Source organism: Lepisma saccharinum, chromosome 6 (assembly GCF_977018435.1).
Source record: "Lepisma saccharinum chromosome 6, izLepSacc3.1, whole genome shotgun sequence".
Lineage (NCBI taxonomy): Eukaryota > Metazoa > Arthropoda > Insecta > Zygentoma > Lepismatidae > Lepisma > Lepisma saccharinum.
Genome location: NC_139234.1, coordinates 42,750,203 through 42,774,305, shown reverse-complemented (window position 1 = coordinate 42,774,305; position 24,103 = coordinate 42,750,203). Strand labels below are relative to the sequence as shown.

The following is a 24,103-nucleotide window of genomic DNA, read 5'->3' as shown; positions in this document are numbered from 1 at the left end:
CTGCATTTTACGCTCAATTTTTTGATTTAACGACTTTTTCACTTCGGATATTCTGTGCGAATACTAACTTAATGGATTTTATTTATGTTATTTGCAATAAAACTAACAAACTTTCTGCTTTTTGTATAACTTTCCGTGAATGAAGCCAAATTCCAGGGAGGGTCGACGGACCAGTTAACCCTCCCCCCTCCTGATGCACATAATTATGCGTGCAAGAAGAGCGCAATCGATATTGGCAAACTTTCGCTGAATTCCTCATCTCGCACGATTCCCACACGAGACACCCGAAGCACTACTGACCCGGACATTGATTGTCAAGGTCGAAAAGAGAACATCCAAACCACACGATCAGGTGGTCGCTACGTCTGAACGTAGGTAGGTGCACACTCTACGAATCTCCCCCTCGGGATATACAAGTTTTTTAACTCGGCCGTATACCGTTAGTTCATTGGACGACAGCCCGCCTCGCCCCTGCTTCCTCTCGACATCTCCAGAGAGTGGGTCATTGAAACCTGGTTACGTGCAAGACTTCCCTGCTGGCTCTTAGTTCTGTGTGTGTTGTGTGCGCGGGAAGTGTGTTACTGAGGTACTGTGCTACTCTTTTACCGGGGACCATGATGTGGAGAGCGGCCGTCTTTTGGCTGTTTCTAGGTAAGGGTCTTTGCTCTCTCACGCTTGAATGTCCTTCGTTTGTACAGTGGTGTGCACAAGTATTGCTTGGTAAATTCTGTATTCATTATTCCTTGCACTTCGTGTTTTTAAGCAATATATTTTTACGTACACTTGTCCAGATGTTGTCAATATCTTATTTGGCGTTTTGTTTCAATTCTTGCACCTCTTGATGCGTAAAACAAACTGAATAAACATGGTGATGGCTAATTTACTTAGTAATACTTATGCATCGCACCGTACAGTGGGATGCACAAGTGTTGCTTGGCAAATTATTTATGACATTTCATTGTTTTCTCTTGCATGCATCCTATGAGCAGGGCCGGCGCTATTAATTTTGCCGCCCTGGACGGTCGCGGCAGATGCCGCTCTCTTTAGAAGGCCACCTCCTCCCCCCCCCCTCATCACCACCCAGCAACAGGAAAATGAAAAATCAGCTGGTGCTCTATGGATAATGAATATCATCGCTATACACTCAAGCGTGTTTCAGACGGGTTATTGAAGATAGTTTTTTTTATTAGTTATAGTTTCGAAAAACTTCGTTCGCCACTTCCCACTTACCGGCAAAGTTAATAAAATTCGAAGTGTAACACTCACATTAGGTGCAAAATCATGACCGGTTTTAAAGCCTCCTTTGGTGCACTTTTGTGTTTTATTTTAGCCGAAAGCACTTCGTTCACTTTTTAAATCAGAAGGGCTAATATCTTTAGCAGTAGCGTACGCAGGATTTCGTCAAGGGGGGGTTATTTCTAAAACTTTCTCCAAATTCACATTACCTTTGATTTATTATACATTAATGAAATAATAATAATCACAATTAATTAATAATACTTATAATTAATTAATTAGCTGAATTACTACTAATAACACTACTAATACCACTACTACTATTATGTAGTAGAGATCTACATAAATATACCATTTATGAAAACAATAGAAAGAAATTACTTTCTAATCATTCAATTTTTATCAAATCCTGGGAGCATTTTTGTTTTTTTGTTTTTTGTCTGGTCAACGAGGTGAGACATTTTAAGGGTGAAAAAAATCCATAAAACAAGAAAATATATTAAAATAAATTGAAATAATGAAAGTATGGAACTCATCCAAGGAGCTGCGGTGGTCTGGTCGGTAGAGCGTCTGACAATCACGCGGGAGATCCGGATTAGATTCCCGAAATTGGTTGAAATTTTTCCGGCTTCTTCCCCGCATAAATGTCCCCGATAATTCACATCTGGATTGTCTCGCTGTTCTTACCAACAAAACATTTTACAATAGTTAAGCTTCTTGTCATTTGAATAATTGTCTAGTCAACAAGGTGAGACATTTTAAAGAGAGACATTCAAACGTGCTGCGGTAAATAATACAATGGGAAGGCAGACTGGTGACTGTATTCTTCTCCGCCTAGCCTTTGTCTATACATTAGCCTCTAACAACGAACCAAGAACTTTCTTTAGTTAATTCTCATTGTTCACACAAAAAAAATACATGTTCGTTGAACACTGGCGTACGTAGAGGCATGGCCGATGGTTAGAGGCACATACTTTTGGTATATAAAAAAGCAAAATTTCAGTATAAAAACAGAGTCAATTTCGGGTTCAAAAGCTGTAAATAAAATGAAATTTCGCTGTTATAGCGGTGAAAAAGCGGTATATAAAATAACATTTTGGTTTTAAAAATGTGAAAATAATCCCAAATTTGATTTAAAAACTGCACTATTACACAAAATAAACACATCCCTTCTAATAGCACATTAAATCATTACCAGAATATTAAGTTTATTCCTGTATAGAGGAGTCCATTTTTGTTTTTCAATTATTTACAGCAAAATTAATCAATTTTCCGTTAATTGCATAACACACAGGATACTTCAGACTTCAGAAAGTGTCGCGTCGGTATATAAACGGTAAATTTCGTGTTTAAGAGTCTATTTCGCATTTTGCAGTTCATTTCGCATCATTTCGTGACAAAACAGGGTAGGAAAATGCACCTCACACCTTTCAGAAACCTTAAAAATTAACATTGCAATGTGTTATTTCAAATTTCGTTTTCTTTTTGTCAAAAACGAAATATGCATGCCTCTACCGATGATGCTACAGCCCCTACCAAAATTTTGAGAAAATCAGAATTTTAAAATAAAAATCCGTTAAGAACTTTAAAAAATCAAAATGTGTAAATACGAAACCTCTTTTAAAGTGAGTCCCGATTACCATTTTTGTCTTTGAATACAATTTTAATAGACTGAAAAGCTCCAAAAATACGAAATATTTTATTATGCATCCTGCCCTCCAAAACAAACCATGTGTTATCCACATTTACTATTCCGGCCCCTCCCCCCCAAAAAAACTGCGTACGCCAGAGTATTGAACATTGTTGCAACTGAAATACAAAACATTTTATTTCTCTTTTAAATCATAGTTACCCTCATATTTCACTTTCAAGAACTTGTGCTTATTTTCAAGGCATCACTCTGAAAGACGCGTGTGCTTGGAATGCTGTGCTTTTCTCCATGCTACATGGAAATAATAATTCAAATTATTATTATTATTATTATTAGTGGTAGTAGTAGTAGTAGTAGTAGTAGTAGTAGTAGTAGATGTAGTAATAGTAATAGTATTGTCCCAGATCTCTGACTGTGGTAAATTGGCCATTTAAATTATTTTTTCACAGCATTTTTCATAATATTTCACAAGCTCAACGGGGGGGTTTAAACCCCGTAACCCCCCCCCCCCTTGCGTACGCCACTGATCTTTAGAGCCTTTATTTGTTAATATACAGTCAAATTTTGTACTTTTCAGATACAAGATCAGATTCAGATGCCATATCTAAGCTTACTAAAGCTAGCCGCTGTAATATCATACAAGGAATCTAAAAAATCACCAGGGCTGCACAAATCTTTCTCTTAGAGCTAAATCTGGTTATGTAAATCAACAGTTTCGTCCTCTGCTTCATACTGAAACTAGTACTTCTTCTTTCAATTTCGGAACTGTACAGTATTACTTATCTTTGAATCGTCGATATCTAAATTTGGTGCCAAGTCATTCGCATCAACTAAGTAACTGAAACTTTTCATCACTCCTGCTTTTTTCAAAGTGGTCTGATATATTTGCAAGGAATCTAACAGCATCTATTACATTGATATTTATAGATATTTGTTCAGTACATTTTTGTTGAGTAAAACTGCGCATATTTCGAACAAGTTTTATACAGTAATATTATAACTTCCAAGTTTTAGTTTTTTTCCCTTATTTTTTCTTCTCTTCCAATTTGACCGCCCTGGCTGAGCTGCGGTACGGTTCGCCTCCCTTCCGCCAAGTCCTGTCTATGAGCTGGTAGGGCGTAGGGCGTCTGACTGCCACGCGGGAGACCCGGGTTCGATTCCCGGGGTGGATGATCTAAGGTTGGAAATTTTCCGGCTTTGTCCACGCAGAAAGCGGCTCTGGGGTTCACCCAGCTTCAAATCAATGGGTACCGGGGTGAATCCTAAAGGCGGCCGGATCGTGGTGCTGATCACATCACCTCCAGAATGACCGAGAATGTGCTATATGGACGCGGCTGCATATAGTGGTGCAGAGTTTGTGGGCACTTACTTGGAGTTTAATTTCAAATCTTGAAGGTTCGTTCGTTGGAAAGTGTTTCTCTGTTCATTCGCAATTCTATTGCTTTCAAATTGAATTAATTTTATTAATTTATAGAGATATTAGTCCACAATCACTACAATACAAAACATCTAGTTCTTGGCCATTTATGAAATAACACAATCCTGAAAACCATTTGTATTGCACTATTTATCTTGGTTAGTTGTAGATGATCTCGTAAGGTGGAAGTTAAAATTGTAAGTTCAATCTGACTAACCTTGTGCCTGGAGCGTGCTTTAAAATATAAAGTTTTAACCAACATATTGGGTTTCGTTCAGTTAATTTGAAGACGTCAATTAATGAACATATTATCTATAAGGTAGGGAAACCAAAGGTGGCCCTAGTTAAGCTTCTAGAGCAATTTACAAATCTCTAATGAGAGATAAATTTCTGAAATTGAAAGAAATAACTCCTATCACTAATTAACAACGTGTACCAAATTGATAGTTTGTAACATTGATTTTTTTTAGCCCACGGCTAATAGTTGGCTTAGAAATGAAATTTGTGCTCAAGAAACCATATTTATTTATGTTTAACCACATTTCTACAACTTATTAGAGAAAATTGTTATTGTCAAACTTTTGATTGTTGACGCATTATATACAGTAACAACGAATAGCCGACCTTCGTGGAGGAGTGGTCTGCACAGTCCCTACGGCACCAGGGGTTCCACAATAATTTAAATCAAATGGCTGCTGGCAGCCCGAGACAATTCGTTTTCTGCATGGTGTACTTGAGGGGTGACTGGGCATATTAATGTAGCGCCATTTGTTAGCTCAGTGGCGTACCCAAGGGAGGTTGGTGTGGGTCATAACCCCCCCCCCCCCTTTGGCCAAGTATTCCTAAAAAAAAAGAACGTCAAAGGCAGATAAAGATGGCAAAATGAGTAAGGACTACTAAAAAAAGTGTGCATTACCCCTCCCTTTCGAAAATCCTGGGCGCGCCACTGTGTTAGCTGTGTTAAATACTAATATGGTTTTCGTAACGTGAGCCCTTCTTTGAAACACGGGCTACATTTGGCTCACCTACCTTATAAATGAATGATAGGTATTCGGATCCTTTTGAGCACGATGCATGAAATAAAAGAACGACTCTTACACTTGAATATTGTGGCGATTGTTTTGCTGCACTCGTGCTAACATTTATTCTTCACTTTGCTCTGATTCTTGTCATTGTACTTTGGCAAATTTAAAGGAAACTCTTCATCTTATTCGCCAATTTGTAACTCAGCTCCTTGACATTCCCTTCTACGTAACACTTTTGTGAGCCAGCAGCAATGATCGTTTCCTTCTTGATCGAAGTTTCCTTCGAAACACGTTTCTTCATTTTTTCCCTGTCGTTTTCTTAGAACCGTCGCATCGGCATCCGGTTAGCACAAAGCGCACCGTATTTTGAATACCAGAGTATTGCCAATAGCTTCGTCTAGTACTCTAGTTCTCTGTATGTTTTACTCTCTTAGCACTCACGTGTCCAGTTGATAACAAAGTGCAACTACCGCTAGCATGGGCGTAGTTAGGTAGGGGCTAGGGCGGCTAAGCCCCCCCCCCAGACCCAGACATTAGCCCTCTTCAAACGCATGCGACATATGCACAAAATATATGAAAAGAACGAGAAACTGCCCACAAAATTAGGAAATTCATAATGAAACTTTACATCTGAAGGATTAACAATTTCATGTTTTACTGTTGTGGTATGACAGTAACAATACTTAAGGAGAGACGTTCAAATTATGTCTTGATGCAGAATACAACACAAGGCCAGGGTGCGATTTGTAGGGGAGACCCCCTTAGTCTTGAATTATTCCACTTTCTGGTTACGAATGACATCTCAACCCGGGATACTTATTTCCCACTTACTCAGTATATAAACTATATTACGTAATACTATATCATTCTAACACCAACAGTGCATGTTGTTGATATCACAATATGTTTTGTGATTATTTAACATAATTTATTCTGCAGATGAACTATTTATTGGACATTTCTTTCATGATATAAAGTTAAAGTGTATGCGTATTTTATGGAGACTTGTTTCAAAGTCGGAAAATGTAAAGTTCCGTTGTAGAGAAATTAAAGAATTTAAATTTGAACTATTATATTACCTATGTAGCTAGGGCTTTTAAATATCTTGCAGCATTATAATTTGTTCATTACCATGAACACAGGATTGTCCATTAATATAAATATGCTACAATTAATATTGTAACTTCAAATTCAAATTATATTCAAATTATACCTTCTTTATTCTAAAGAATGCGTTCTTTAATAAAATAACTCCCTAGAAGTATGGGTTCGCATGTCAAGTAGACATCTTAATGTGAGTGTGTGCAAAGACCGACACACACACACATGAGCAAGAAGACACTGGAATTCTCCTCCCTTTTCCACACTGCAGCATATTTTCAAACACCATATTGACCACAGTTTAAGACAATGTAGGTTTCTAAGCTGCACTGGATCGCACATTGTAATTTAAGCTTTCGAAGGTTACAGGTAAGGCAAATATGAAATAGCAGGGTGTAGTCAACATGACATGAACCACTTTCATTCTGTAGCCACATATTAAAGTTTTCCCACGCTGGATGAAGCTTGGTATGGTTTTATGGCTGGTTAATGTTGTTAAACAGCAACTGTTTAGGTCAACTGCTACTTGTGTTCTTCATTTCCATGTTATGTACCTGCACGTAATCCCTTTCGCGAAACAACATTGTACAGTGTCTCTCAAAAGTTTTAGGACAACGACATTTTAAACTAGGCAACCGAATTTACACAAGGCGTTGGTGGGTTGCGTGTAGAGTTAGGCTCAATTTCAGGGTTGCCACATGCACAATAGATATTTATAAAATACGCGAAAGAAATAAAAACAATTATTATTGTACAAAATATCACTATTATATCGCAAGTGACAAAATTCTTTCTCAAAGGAAAAAAAAGGTTTTCTAGTATTTCATCGCTAATGAGTCTACAGAAAGGAAAAGAGGTGAGAGAAAACGAAAGGTGGAAAAGGAGAGGAGAAGAGGAAATGTAGACGAGAGAAGAAAGGGAGGATAGACGAGGAGAGGAGATGTAGTGAGGAGAATGGAAAAAGATTCGAGGAGAGATGAGGAAAATGGAGCAAAGAAGAGAAAAGAAAAGAAAAATGAGATGAGAGAAGAGGGGAGTGGAGAGTAGAGTAAAGGAGAGAAAAGAGATGAACGAAAAGAAGAGGAGAAGCGTGCAGTGGAGTCGGAAATCTAAGACAGGAAAGGAGATGAGTGGGATGGAGATAAGATGCGAGAAAAGTAGGGAAGGCGATATGAGATAAAAGCAGAGCAGAAGGAGGGGAGAGAAGAAGGAGAAGGAGAAGAACAGAAGTGACTGAAGAGAAAAGGTAGTTGCAGAAAATATCGTCTCAGCGTCAAGAATTGATGCATTGGTCAAATTATCGACATGAAACATTCAACAACATTTTGAAATGTATTGGAGAATGTATTAGATCGGTGCGAAATGCCTTTTGGCTTAGTTCAATATCTTCCATGTAAGATATTTGATTTTACCTACGATTATACCATTAAAAACATGAATGTAATTTTAATATTTATAAGAATTATCCCATTTTTGTCCACTTCTCGGTTCGTTGAAATGGAGATTTTGTAATTTCATATTTCCCCTCCCCCCATCGTTAATTCCAAACTGAATCATTCCATTTCACATGACGTGGACAATGAACACAATGGGATAGGTCTAAAACTTACGAAACTTTTCTGCCACCGGAAGGGTTTGAACCTACGACCATTAGATCGACAGTCCTGAATGGTAAACACTACCTTACAAGCTTTCGCTCCTGAAAGTAAGTAGAAGGAGCTGACCAATGTGAAATGTAGATGCAACTCTCCTACATGTAATGTGCAAACAATACTCGTTTGTAACAAAGAAAACGAAGGTAGTGCGACTCGGCGAAAACATTTAATGGAGAATTGCACATGATGAGAACTTTTCATTCGATATTTGCGGAGGTATCCTTGTATTGAACTCAAGTGGGAAAAGGGGTAAAATTAGCATGTCCTGAATTGCCACACATATAAATAGTTATTTCATTAATATTTGTCAATGTCTTTGAAGCAGAACACAATTATCGTTAGAGTATCATAATTCACGATCTTATATATAAAAATATCCCGTTGAACGTGTGTCAATTCATTTATTTGTTTATTATTTTTTTTATAACTTTAATATGCAGAACAATGCAGCCACTATATACTGCTCTTACAAATAATGTTACCATGCTCTTGTTTAAAGGAAGGGATTCTTTTTTAAGGAACATCTAGTATGGAGGATCGAACGTGGGACCGCAATGCTTTCAAGAACTCTAACCAATACACTACGCCCTTTGTTTTCTTGGAGCTACAGTTCCTAATTATTCTGTCGCCTCAATATTGTAAACGTTATCTGCAAAAAAGAAGTTAAATACTCAGATATAGCTCTGTACTTCTAGAATTACTTTATACACATGCATTTGAAATTTAACTCTGAATTTCTTTCTTCGTATTGGTATATCTAAGCTTGTGAATATATCTTATTTGTAATTTTATAACGGTTTCATGAACATCTACGAAATACTTCCTTATAACTTGGAATATGGTGAATAGATATGAAATGTCTTGAAATTAATTTTCGACCACTAGATTTTGGCAAGGGAATTATGTGTGATCCGTTTCCAGTCATTCATTGCTTAAACAAACGTTTTAAAACTACGTGGAATTTTCATTCTGGGATACGTTACTTGCTACATGTATGCGAACTACACTCTGTCCCACTTATCTCTGGAGCAAGTGAACGAAAAAAAGTATCTGAGCAGCGATGAACACGTGAGAGAGGAATGGGATTGCGTGGAGGGAGGAAAACCACTGCAGTTACCAGCCTTCCCAGCAGCGTGCACTGATTCGCTCTGTCCACTCGATCCTCTCTCCCCACTTCTCTTCCGCTATGTGCGGCTTTGCTCCAGAGATCCTGGGACAGGGTACAGTTAATTGTTTCTCCAAAGGTATCATCTATGTCTGTATGCCACACATTGAATTCTTACTCACATAGGAAAAAAATGTCAATTTGTATTCAGGGGTAGTTTCACAGTTACAAACTATTTTGGCCTTGATGAGAAGTTTAGTGTAAGTAGGAATTTTGTTTATAATTTTGAAATTAAGGTCGTCTAAGGTTGAAATCCTCATATTAAGGGCTTGAACTCGTCATCCCAAGAGGTTGAAGATCGTCCTCTACTTTGTGCGTGACCTTCTTTATTTTTCTATTCATAATTCATCCTCATCGTCGCGACGGCATGGATTCGAGTCCGCCTATGCTCACTCTCTAGGTTCTCGGCCTGTGTATGGGACCGGTAGAAACCCACCATCGTGAAGAAATTGGGGAGCTACGAGTGAGTAGCGTAACCCGGTCTCGGAAATCTCCTATGGGGCATGTTCCTGGGTAAACAAAAAATAATCGATCAGACAATTCGATTATCGAAGGCGATAAAATAACCTCCGGTTGACCAAGTTGCCAATATAAATAAATGGAATACAGATTGTCTTCGAGCTTACATTGTTAAAAAGGAGCGGATACACGTATTACTATCCCAATAATTATTCAATACGGTTTTTTGTTTGTCAGGAATTATCACTTAAACTATTGCATGTTGAGCTGGTGCCTACCTAGCCGCCTCTGATGAAATCTACCATTCTTCAGATTCTCTTTAAAATTCGACTCTGGTCACTTGTAACGTGCTGGGTGCAGACACTGTGCATCGAACCACAGTGTTTTGCGATAAGAAGCTGCCTTGAATAGCGTGAGTGAGTCACTTTGATCGCGAGCAAGCTAGACTACCAAGCTTGTCTGCCTTTGAAAACCAAGTCATTTTTTTTTCACGGTTTCCGAACGCGATTGCTATTGTAGAAGTATATATTCTCTCAAAAGAGCACGAAAGGAAATTTGACTAATATTCTCCCGTCGTTTAAAACCAAATATTATCTATTAAACGAAAAGTTCACGATTTGTCAATAAACGGTTTAATCTATCTGAGCATAAGGTGAATGTAAATACTAAATTTAATAGAAAGTTTCTCCAAAATTTCTCTTCCACTGTCTACGTAAGGTCAGTACCCAGGGGAGGGTCCATGTGGGCCATGCTCCCCCCTCGAACCCTAAAATATTTAAATGTGAACCTATAAATAAATAAATACGAAAATAACATCGTCGATTTTTGAAATGTGTAAAAAAATTCAATTTTGGTCTTGCATAAATGAATCCGTTTCTTGCGCAAAAGTCTTCAAGCTGCAATATTGGGTGGTTTTAGTTTTATAATCATTGATGCAAGGCTAGCAGACGTCCGATTTACCGATTTAGTCAGGACAGTGCGTTACTTTCAATCCCTGTCCCGACTTTTTCGAACTGCAATCGTGATGCGAAAATGTCTCTTTATTATTGTTTTTTTAACTCACAATTAGACATGTTCTTTATTGTATGAATAATTCTAAGTACGCAACATAGAATTATCATGACTTTTTAATGGCGCTCGCACTATTTGAAATATTTTGTAACATCTGTCTGTCTGTCTCTCTGGTCTACGTCAATGACAGAAATACAAGCAGTATTCTTATTTATTTTTTACCCAATTAAAGGAAAGTGTAAGCATTTAAAAGAAATAAGAAAGATCATCACTGTTGCTCTTCCTTAGAAATTGTTGTTCTTCTAGTAAGAAAAATTAGAAGGATTTAGTCCAGCACCTTAACACAGTGTCCCACGAGTCTCTCTTGACTAATACTGTCAAATGTGACATGATTTTATGAATAAAATTTTCCGCCTGTTTACGTATAACGTTGCACAGATTTGGTAGTTTCGTTTTACCTTACGCAACAGCAAATACATTTCATAAGACTGTTCTGGACACAATACTTGCATCAGTAAACAAGCATTTTGTCTGTTACAGTATCACAGGAAAAGAACATCGTCCTGTAATGTTCAAGCCTCTAGATATTTTCCATTAGTAATGTCTAATCACAATAATAAGTTAGAAGAAATAACTCGCATTTTCACAACTACCAATATTCTCGTTTTTAATTACTTCGAAAATTATTTCTCGAAGATATCGGTTATACTACAAGAAAGCAAATCAAAATTAAAGTAAAAGTTCAACTACACGTATACCAAACGACATTTACAATATTAAAGGGACAGAATACTTAGAAAAAATTGTTGTTTCATTCGAAGGTAAAGGCGTGGTGTAGCGGTTCTTCTACCTGGTTTAAGGAACGAAAGCTTGTAGGGTAGTGGCTACCGTTCAGGATTGTCAATCTGATGGTCGTAGGTTCAAACCCTTCCGGTGGCAGAAAAGTTTCGTAAGTTTTAGACATATCCTATTGTGTTCATTGTTCACGCCGTGTGAAACGGAATGATTCAGTTTGGAATTAACGATGGGGGGAGAGGAAATATTGAATTGCAAAATCTCAATTTCAACGAACCGAGAAGTAGAGAAAAAATGAATAATTCTTATAAATATTAAAAATTACGTTCATTTGTTTAGTGGTGTAATCGCAGGTAAAATCAAAGATCTTACATGGAAGATTTTTAATTTGCTCTGAACTAAGCCAAAAGGCATTTCGCACCAATCTAATATATTCTCCAATACATTTCAAAATGTTATTGAATGTTTCATGTCGATAATTTGACCAATGCATCCATTCTTGACGCTCAGACGATATTTTCTGCAACTACCTCTTCTCTCCAGTTCCTTCTCCTTCTTCTCTTCCCTCTTTCTGTTCTGCTTTTATCTCATATCGCCTTCCCTACTTTTCTCGCATCTTATCTCCATCCCACTCTTCTCCACTCCTCTTATCTCCTTTCCTGTCTTAGATTTCCGACTCCACTGCACTATTCTCTCTTTTTTTGTTCTTCTCTTTTTCTCTCCTTTACTCTACTCTCCACTTCCCTCTTCTCGTCTCCTCCTCTCCTGTCGTTTTCCTCCTCTTTTCTCTTCTTTGTTATTTTTCCTCATCTCTCCTCGAATCTTTTTCCATTCTCCTCACTACATCTCCTCTCCTCGTCTATCCTATCTTTCTTCTCTCCTCTACCTTTCCTCTTCTCCTTTCGCTTTTTCTTTCTCCTCTCCTTTGTAACCTTTTGTTTCCTCTCACCTCTTTTCCTTACTGTAGACTCATCAGCGATGAAATACTAGAAACATATTTTTTTCTTTCAGAAAGAATTTTGTCATTTGCGATATAATAGTGATATTTTTAATAATTTTATACAATAATAATTGTTTATATTTCTTTCGCGTATTTTATAAATATCTATTGTGCACGTGGCAACCCTGAAATTGAGCCTAACTCTGCACGCAACCCACCAACGGCTTGTGTAAATTGGGTTGCCTAGTTTAAAATGTCGTTGTCCTAAAACTTTTGAGAGACACTGTACACTGAATAACCAGTGCAAACTACTATTTCTTAAACAGCTTGTAATTACTATAACCACAGACTAATGAAGTATACAGGTGCTAACAGTAAGTCTGTAGCCCGTGAAATATATTTCTCCAATATTCCCGCGAAAACTCCCCTCCACTAGATAGCGTACCAGTGGAAGAACCAATCAGATAGGAACTTGGCAAAAGAAACTTGAAGCTGATTGGTTGCTTGACACATAAAAGTTTTAGCGGGAAACGAACACATAAATTCGAGTCAATCACGGTTGAAATTCACTTCTTACAAAAATAATAATGATTACGCGTAACTTGTGCGAAGACAAACTTTTTCATCTAACGATTTCGGCGACTCACTATCACCATTCACTGAAAGCTATTGATTGACACACTAATAGTCTTATCAACTATTAAAACTACTACAACATCAATAACAGCTTGCTATGAATGGTGACAGTGAGGCACCGAAATCGATAGGCGAATAAAATAAGTATTTTTGACAAAAGTTACACGGTTTCATTATTTTTTTTAGTGAACGAAGTTATACTTTTAACTTGGTCATTTTACGTGAGAAAAGTGGAACACATGTTTTCTTTTTTATTTGCATTTTCGTTATGCGTGCATCTGTTAGCATGTTGTGGCGATGTTGTGTTGAATTCCATTTCGTTTCTTGTGGTGAACATTAATAACTTCACTTTATCTAGGCCACCATGCAAATGATGCAAAATGCCGCAGCATAGACAAAAAAGAAGCACTTCATCCTCAAAAAATATAAGAAATCTTGATTTACACATTATAAAAAGTCCTTGACAACATTTGTAGATTCTTTACAAAGTTATATGAAGCATAATTTAGATTTATTCCATAAAATAATACAGTTCATCCATTTTCTAAACCATCCTAGTACTTCTAAGACAAGAATTTATGCAAGAAACTATAGTCACTAACCTGTTTATGAGAACATTATAGTGAAGTATGTGTACCGAAAGTATATCAAAAAAGTTATTGCGGTTTACTTATTACAACATATGTTTTTCAATGTACTGTTAGTTTATGTACGTTGTATTTTATAGAATGTTAAGAGAGAAAAAACAAGTTTATGAAAAGCAGAAATGGATCGAAAATCTTTAAATGAGTAGACGGGATGTGAGAAGTGAAATTTTATCACGTACGCACATATGAAAGACATCTGCTGGAAATATTAAGGAGTAAGATTTTTCTAATAAAATCGATGACAGTGAAAGTAGAGTCGCCTACTTTGTGGGGGGGGGGGGCACACTCTGCCATCCAAAATACCTCTACTTTCTGTCAATCTTTCAATCCCCTAAAGTTATTAGAATTGGGTTCTACTGGTGAAAGCTTCAAGTATTCTAAGTAGAAATCCTGAAATGTCTAATATTTATTTCTATATTTTAAATTTAACCCCATATCGGTAGGTTCCTAAGGTTCTGACTTCGAGTCCAGACAAAGGAAATAGGTGATGCTTTGGGTTTGTGGTTTCTTCTGTAATCTTCATCATCATCATGCATCTTGATAGTCGCTATTATTGTAATAACGCATAATAAGAAACGTTTAATAACCAAAATGGAAAATGCTTCCATACACGGGTCTCCACCATAGTGTATTGACCAGCATTCTCGTGTAATCTGTGAAAAATGACTGAGGAGGAAAAACGTGGGCTATGACGTCCTATGCAGCTACATACCATAACAAAATGCATATTTGGGCTATGTACTTGTTTCTTGGGGCAGACTGGTCTACTGGAGTAGGGTTCGGCCCACAACCCCTCTCTGGCGGCGTCATTGCTTGCAATCAAGGATCTCGCTTTGCACCCTGGTAAAGATACATGTGCAGTAACTGGAATCCCACTTTAAGCTGTAGTTAGGATCCCAATGGTTTTATCGCATTTGTTATTTTTCGTAAAATTCTTATTGGAAAATCAAAACTTGAATTATTTTACTAATATTTTCTTAATTTCAACTTCTTCAAAATATAATGTGTATACTTTATTATTGTATCCATCTTTCAAAGCTTGTAAATATATCCTGTTACATGTAAATGTAAATTTAAATCCGAAATTGTTACCAGAAGATGTCCGTACACTTGTATATAGGAATTATTTTTTATTAGATAGGCTCTGTTAAGGCTCGTCGAATATTTTAAAACATTTTTATTGCTTTGGTTTCGCTGTATAATATTTTCTCTACATGTATTTAATGCATATTTATTTATCTATCACATCAGTATAATATCCACAAGTATTTAGAGAATTGCGTAGAATAATTAAACGTAACCATACTACGAACACACTTGTCTGTATCTTCTACATACATAACTATTTATGAAATGCACCGAAAACTCATATGTCTGCGTGGAACAAATTATTATTTTCTTTACATTATATGAATATTATTGTATATGATCAGAACAATGAGAGAAAACTTTTTCAGAGAACTTAGAAACTACAAGAATTACATTTTTTCTTTAAATAAACAATAACATAGTTTATGATATCGTGCGAAGTTAGAGCGTTGCATGTCAAAAAAATAATACGCCTTTTAAAAATCTGTTTGTCATCTAACATTTCCACTTCAGCAATCTAAATTATAAGAGAAAAGGCAACTTCATTGACATCAAAGTTTGTTTTAAGTCCACTTTATGCCCAGATAGGATAATCGGGACTAGAATTATAGTTTGACGTCGGGTCAGATCTACTCTGCCTCTACTGGAATCGAACCAGAGACCCTTGATTACATGGCACCGCGTTACCACTACGACATCGGAAGACCAGAGTTATTTGTTATCGTTGTGCCATTCGACTACCGCCTGTTTAACTTTTTATCTAATTTGCAGTTGTTTCAAGGAAGTTACAGGTTTTGACGTAACATTTTGTGAGAACACACTTCATCAGACATTCATTTGACTTTGAGTTTGTTTCTAAGTCCACCAAATACACAGAAATTCTAATCGGGACTGAACCTACAGTTTAAAGTGGGATCCGAACCACTATGTGCCTCCACCGGGGTATCGAACCCGGAACCCCTTGATTAGAAGGCGACGACGTAACCACTACGTCATCTGGGAGGCCCTAGACATTTTTTTGTAATTTGATCAATGTTACAGGTATAGCAACAAGAGAAACGCAACGACTTACGCACTTATGGACTGCTGTGCCCACCCCCATCCAATAATTCAAAGCTTGCAACGCCTATAATCATCACATAGGACAGGGGTCCCCAAACCTTTTCGTTTCACGGCGCCCAAGTCAGAATGTAGGCCAATCTAACACTTGCAAAGCTCAGTTAGTGTGGTTTGGTTGCTTGCCTTAAGTTAAAAAAATAAATACAATTTCAAATTCAGAAACATTTTACCGGTAATTTTTTTTTCAACGGAAAGTAATTTTATTTTCCTAAACAATATACAAAATATGGTTACATAGAAAGATTATTATTTTATGTCTACGGATGGATCAAAAAGTAGTCAAACTACTTTCGGAGGTATGCGCTTATGCCCTGGTACCTGAAAATTAACTTGGGCTTCAATTCCGAGATTTTTTACGGATTCCCCCGCTTTTCTTTGATTCATCCTTTATTTTCCATTACAATAATTCACTGTGACATTGGCATGAATGCTCCAGTGTGAAGAACCAAATTTGTTCGGTTTTCCTGAACAAAGTTGGTTTTACATTATTCTACAAGGTAACAAGATTAAGATAAAGGTTCGTAATAGTAGGAAGTAATATGTGTTAGTGTTTAACATTAATATTATTTATGAACACAGATACGAAATTACATAAGTGTGTGGATAATGTTTTGTTAGGATAAGTTTTATTGTGTGTCGTGTGAATTAGTGTTGATGAATGAGATGAGGGATAGACATTAACACGATTCTATGAATGTTAAGCAGGGTCTATGTTCTAGTATGTTGTGTTTGAGATAGTGTGAGTATTATTGACTTTGAGATGTAAGTATTAATACTAGGAAGGGACATGCAACAGCGAGTGGTGCTTGATGCAAGGAGACTTGTGGGAGACCAGCAAGAGTTGGTCGGACTGGGATGAACATCGGTACGACGGTTGGTACCCGGGACATCATCAGGAAGGAAATTGGTAGAGAGGGAAGTATCGGGTACTTTAGTACGTTCGGTAGTGGAAATATGGAGATTTGTCAAGAATCAGTGAGAGAAGTTTGCAGAGTGTTTAGTAACGAGAATAAAGAAGGGGGTGTAAGATTACAGTTTAAGAAAGAAACAAAAAAGAAAAATCTGGGTTAAATTTGGTTGGTTCCTGGGTCGAGTCCTTGCAGTGTTATCCTTTGCCTTTCTCCGGGGAGGCGTAGTAACCTTTTTTTCTTTCTGCCGCATCACTGTCTTGTGTATTAGTGTCTCTAGGACGAAACATTTTATATGTAAAAAGTACTAAATAAGTAAGCACATATTTGGAACAATCATATTCATAACAATAACTGTCATTTCAGTGAAAATATTGGAACATTTCGCGGCGTCACACTTTGGGAACTACTAACATAGGAGAAAGAAGAAGCAAGTAGAATGATAGGCTATAATGACGATTATTGAAAACATATATACGATATTATATATAATTAAGACACCAGAAGCCTTGCTGAAAGTTTCGTCTCCAAAGCCTCGTTAACCTGCACGAGTTGACATTTGTAATATCTTTCTTATAGGCTTTGGTTACGGTCGTAACCTTCTGTCGATTGAAGGTGTGATACTCTGCCCTACCAATATGGAAATTAGGTCCCAATCAAACTTGATTCTTTCGACCTAGAATCCGTACACAAGTATCAGATGGATAAGGTTAGAAATGTGACTACTTGAAGCGTGATTGTTGCTATTAAATATTCTAGGTAGACCCACGGGTGATTTCTACATCTTCCAAAAGTAGGGCTTGTGTCGTGACAGGCATCACCATTTTATTACGGAGACAGCGTCGTCCGAACAACATTTGTTCAACTCTGTGACGCAGTTGGAATATACTAAGAATCTGTTAAAGCTGAACGCTCTCATAATGAACTCAGAAACAAATGTTTGTATCTTGCAAGAATAGTCCTAAAGTTGGAAATTGTTGGAGAGTTACGTTAGATTTACCTGAATAACAAACTACAAGTCGACCAAATATTCAAAAAAGTTGACTGTCTTCTTGCATATTGCAATAATATCATTATTATTAAAAAAGAAGAAACTTAAACCCAGCGTATTAGATGCATGATTCTTGTGTGTACGAATTGCTTGCTGTGTAATTTTAATTTTAATTAAAATGAAGAAGTTGATCTACATTCACTGAGGAGTTCTCGTTTTCACAAGCCGGCCTCCGTGGTGGAGTGGTTAGCACACCGCGCTACGACGCCAGGGGTCCTGAGTTCGAATCCCGGCCTGGGCATGGATGTTTGTGAGTGTCCATTCATCATGTCATCCCTCATCCCCATCTTCGCAAATTAGCCAAAAGTGGCACAAAAAACGAAGTAAAATAAAGCAAAATCAATGAATCGTTTTCACAAGTGCAGTAAGTCACCACTTCTGAAGTTTACTCTAACAGAAAAGGTCAAGAAACTTTGTAGAGAAGATAGAGATTTTGAATTACCTGATGATAATTGAATGATAAGATTCTCAGATGATAATTTTGAACTTTTAGAGGACCTAGAAATGAAATGTTCAGGCACCAGTATGCCCATCATTGTGGAATCGCCTGTCTTATGTTTATGTACCCTTATCCAGTACGCCTCTACTGTAAACTGGCGGAGTAATCCTAGTCCTGTCAAGGGGCTCCCCAATTGGTTGCGAGCGGTCAGCGCGAGTCCCCCCTTAGTGCGTTACTACTGCTTTGATTTGTTGTTGTTGTTGATTTGGTGTTTTAAGTCCACTTTATGCACAGTAAGGCTAATCGGGACTGGACCTATAGTTTAAAGAGGGGTCCGAACCACTGTGCCATGTGCCTCCACCGGGTATCGAACTCGGGACCCCACTACTGCTTTGAATTAGCTCACGAGAGCTAATCCTCAGGTTGACAGGTAACTGACAGTTTGGAGATCAGGTTGTGAATCGAAGCCTGGACCACTTGCATCTACCACTTGAACCCTAATCATTCGGCTATGCATTAAACTCACACTTTGTTATTTGATGGAGTTCAGTATTCGTCAACTGGTGTACAAAGGAAGTATAAACTGAAGTAGTAACAGTGGCGCAGGAACGGGGGGGTACAGGGGTACATTGTACCCCCGCAAATTTTTGAAGGGGGGTACTGTACCCCCCTAAATCCGTAAATCCAGTTGTACCCCCTATACCCCCCTTTGGTAATTTGACAGCAGATGGAAGGTGCTACTGTTAAAATTACCTATTATCAATTCGCCCAATAAAAAAATGTATTATTGTTTATAAATTTTAAGCATTATAGTCCTTACCACAGAAATTCAAAACATTTAATTGTAAACTTATTAAGTTATTATACTACAATACATTGTGCTTGCTACTAGTTAGTTCATTGACCTAAGTTCTTGGAAACCTCTTTAAGGAGATGAAAATTGTTTAAAATGTGTGTGGAACGATGGAATCAGATTGACTCTCAGACAATTACGCTGCAGACGATTGTTGCTTTGCGTAAGAGGGGGGGGGGGTACATATTTCCAAAGCAGTGGTCGCGTCGATTCGAAGATATGATACAAATCTTCATCAGAAGAGTATATGACTGACCCCATTTTCTTTTGAATATTTATAATGGAATTTTCCGAAACGAAACACTTACACGAACGAGACGAGACAGGACAGACCAACTTGGGGGGTAGAATACATTCCTGTACCTCACCTATATTTTTCATGAATTTGTAAGAGGGTGTTGGGAAAACTATACTTAAACCTATATATTAAGATATATATTTTTTAAAAAATAGAGTGCCAATTAGCCTATCTGAGAATGAGGTGAATTTGGAATAAGTTTTCATAACTTCAGAGTGGAAACCGAAAGAAAAATAAGCACAAACAAGAACGAGAAGGACCTCACCACACAGGAGACGAGATGAGGCTGTGACAATTCTCGACTCATCGCATCGCGATATCATTCCTAGGTGAAATGAAATCTTTCCTAGACATTTAAACAGGGTGCAATTTTCGATTTTATCAGAGGGGGGACTATTTTTTACCTATGTATTAGGTATACTTATAATTGGACATTAATTGCTTAAAATGTAATTGTGATATCGAATGCAACACAAACACAACGCCATTTTATGTTAAACTCTAAAGTCAAATTGTAAGAAAATTACATTAGTCAGATGAATGCACGAGATAAATGAGACTCACTGCAGGTTCTATTGGTAGATTTTGGATTGGATTTACAAGATCTCTGGGAGTAAGATGGGAATATTTGATTGATTGATTTGGTTTATTTTACTTCGCATTTCTGCCACTTTTGGCTAATCGCGAAGATGAGGATGAGTGATGATGATATGATGAAATTGATGGACACTCAAAAATGACACCCATGGGCAGGCCAGGATTCGAACCTGGGACCTCAGGCGTCATAGCGCGCTATGCTAACCCCTCCGCCACGGAGTCCGGCGAGGTGGGAATGTGTTTTGGATTTTCTTTGTAGATGCGAAAATCTTTAACTGTGACGTGCACATGTTTCTGTTTACATTAAAGTTTACCTTTTCACATAAAAGATAAATTGACATGCCATCCTAAAACACACGCATGTATCTGCATTTAATACCACTACATACGAAAATAAACCTTGGCCGGCTCTTCACATTGTCCACCAAAAATTAAAAAGAAAGAATAAACTTTTGAGCGTACGGCTTTCCTTGCTACTTCTGAGAGCTGAAGGATTTCGGTTTTGTAAATGTACCGAATGATATTACTTTCAGTACTTGAAGAGCGTCATTAGGTACAGCGGATTATTATATATTACAAATAAATGATTTGTCAAATTGTTCACAAATATTTCAAAGTTAGACTTCTTACGAATTGATTGGGAATCATCTGAACTCATTTTTTTCTTTTTTAATACAACAGCCTATAGATGTCTGAGAAAATACCAAATACATGGCTTCTAAAAGGCATTGGATGTGGTACACATCTGCCATAAATTGTTTAAAGACATTTTGAAAATTAGAATAAACGATCCCCGGCCGGTTCAAATCCGGGAACTTTTCTAACGATGGAAGCGTCCCCGGCGCCCACCCAGCGTCGAATAACATGGGTACCTGGGGGAAACCCTGGGGGGTAAAGGCGGTCAGGGGCGTGATGCTGATCACATCACCCCCACTCATGACCGGATCAAGAAAGTGTGGGGCGTTACCCCCACACCCCTATACTTTTTTTTAAAAAAAAAACTTAAATTCTAACAAAAACAATGAAAAATATTTATGCATATCTTGCATTAAATAACAGGACATTCGTGTGTGTTGTTCTAAAAGAAAATATGTCTCATGGCTTCACATTATAACTATGTATCAAGGACGTTTATGTGGGGTCCAGGGGGTCTGGACCCCTTTTCCCCGAAAGACTTACCAAGTAGTGAAAGTAATTTATCAAAATATAATTGTTTAGAATTTGTTATACTCAATTTCCATCAGTGCCAATACCATGCTTGAACAGCGTAACAATTAAAAGTTAGGTTGCGGCAGAAATATCTCCCGGATTTAATTTGTGAATAACAAAGCAATGATAGATGTTATGCAAAACTTTATTGCACAGTTGGAAAGAACAAGGTTTACTTTTTATTGCACATTTGCAAAGAACAGAATGTTCCAATTATTTTTTGTCAAAATTGCCACAAGTCACCATTTGTGTGCCGATCTGCACAGTGTACGCATTTCTGAAGTCTCGCCCTGAAGTTCTGCATTACCCTCCTAGTCATGTCTGGTCGGTATTGCCGCTCTTTCCTGTCTGGTACTATCTTTCAGATCATTGGCTGTCCTCGGCCTTCCTTGGTAAACTTTAGCCTTCAGGTACTCCCACAGAAAGAAGTCGCAGGGTGCGAGCTCGGGGGAACGAGTTGGCCATGGAAGGTTACTTCGAAGTGAGATCAGACGCCCTGGAAACATTTCACGTAGCACGTTCATCGATACGCGTGCTGTGGCACCATCCTGTTGGAACCACACAGCCAATTTGCCACGTTCGTTCGATTGCGGCTGCAGGAAGTTGCGTAACATCCATACATAACGGTCAGACGTTACATTAACTGCGTGCCGTCTTCTTCAAAAAAGTAGGGGCGTTCATGTAGTTGTCTCGGCACATATGGGAAACAAAATGGTAATCCTTGTTCTTTCCAACTGTGAAATAAAATTTTGCATAACATCGATAGTTGCTTTGTTATTCACGAATGAAATCTGCTGCACCCTGTATACTCGATGGTTTTCTCCGCTGAACTTATTGGAAGGCAAGGAATTTGCCGCATACGGCTTTGAAGGATTCCAAAGATTTATGCACACTACTAATGATAATATCCATAAAATATTAATCAGGAACTTTACTTTTCGTTAATTGAATCTAACTCCTTTTTTGTTATTGAATAAATATTCAATTCTTTTTCTATCTGACATTAAATTCCTTGCCAGGGCAGTTGTTTTTATGCAAATCTTGGCGATCTTAACTACACGTACGCTAGATAATGAATACTTGCTGTTACATTTCTATTCTTTTACTATATTTTACCTATTCAAGTAATAATAACAATACAATATTAATTAATGTACACATTTAATGAATTAATATATTAATTTAATTAAATATAATTATCCTAATTATTATTATTGCTACACTTGATTGGACATATTATATATATATATATGTGTGTGTGTGTGTGTGTGTGTGTGTGTGAGGCTGAATTTTGTACCCCCCCAAATGAAAAACGTTCCTGCGCCACTGAGTAGTAATATGGTACTTGGGAATTCTGGTAACTTCTCTGACAAGGCTGTGTATCCAAGAGCTTCCGGATTCGATCCTGACGAGTCAGCGGTTCGAATCCATTTTCGATTAACGAGTAAATTTAAGAAAAGCTCTTTTTTCTTTTTAACTTACAGGTTCAACCAGCGTCGCGGATATCGGAAGGGGGGGGGGGGAGGGGATGGGATGCGACTCACCAGTAATTCAGAAACTTTGTTTTCTATTTATTCTTTCAAATTCGATTTCAAATTTGGGGATCTACATGAGATAGTGTAAGAGCCTTGTATTTGCATTTATTAATATTAAAACTTCGAAAATGTACGCATGCAGGTAATAATAATATTCTTTGGAGACCATGTCTGTCAATGTTTCCTGTACATATTTGTCTTCTCTTGAAATAGTTTGCTTGACAAATATCAGAATTTATATTTGACCCTTTCTTCTACAACAAAACTCAAGCGTTGGGGAACTTTTAATTTGGGCAGCAAATCGCTTTTAATAGTCGAGTGGTTTATATTTAAGGACGTTTTGAGAGTTTCCCTTCCTTCTCTCACCCAGTGATTCCTGCTACAAGTGATCTAATGAAGGTAAGCTCTACGGAGATGGATGCCCAAGGCCCTACGCATTAGGAAGCTTCATGAATTACCATTACTAAATACATAGGATAGGAGTTCTTCTGACATATAGATAGATCTCTGATGTTTTCAAGCCTTTTATATTCATCTGAAATATTTGGTTACATGACTCACAGAGTGTGTCTTCCGTCACTCATTCCCATCATCGCGATTAATCAAAAATGGCAAAGGCGATGATGAGTTCAAAAATACAAAATGAAAATATAAAAATCAATTTATATTTTTACTTACAAGTATAACAAAGGGTGCCCAGGAATTTTGTAAATATATCATATAGTGATTTTACAATGTACTATTAAGAAATAAACAAAACTTAAGCAGTGGGATGGGAATGTAACCCCATGGACCCCTACCTGCGTACATACATGTTATCGGATCAGATGTGTGGCATTCATACAATTATTGGTCCGTATTTCATATTGTTTTTCTTTGCTTTATGGTGTTGGGCCTGTGTGTAAGGGTGACCCTTTATCTAGACATCTAAATGTCAACCTTACTTCCATCCTGGACTGCATTTTGCAGACTAACGAGGCTCTGGCGTCCGGACCCATAGCCAGTATAATCCTCTCTGGACTTCTGTTGTGTGCTGTAATCACATATTGGTGATTGTCTCTTCATCTACTTCATCTTATCACCATCCATAGGCGTAACTTGGCGGGGACAAGGGGGCACTTGCCCCCCCCAAATTTTCAGGTTTATTAAAATTTACAAGTTAGGGCACCTGAGGAGCAAAGTAATAAAGAGTAGTCTATTTGTAATTTCGAAAATGTCATAGTTATTTAGGAAATAATCCTGGATGCTGTTTTTATTGGATGGAAAA

At 37.5% G+C, this 24,103-nt stretch overlaps 1 protein-coding gene across 2 annotated transcripts in view; it reads left to right on the top strand.

The window, feature by feature from the left end:
- The first annotated feature begins 450 nt into the window (after positions 1-450).
- The window catches only part of mtg (mind the gap), a 93,687-nt gene continuing 70,034 nt past the window's right edge, over positions 451-24,103 (top strand). The window contains exon 1 of one of the 2 annotated variants that reach the window (XM_083124708.1): positions 451-651. In XM_083124708.1, coding sequence (XP_082980834.1) covers positions 615-651 — 37 coding nt within the window. In that variant the 5' untranslated portion in view covers positions 451-614. The remainder of the gene's footprint in view (positions 652-24,103) is intronic. The other variant, XM_083124707.1, reaches the window with a different exon arrangement.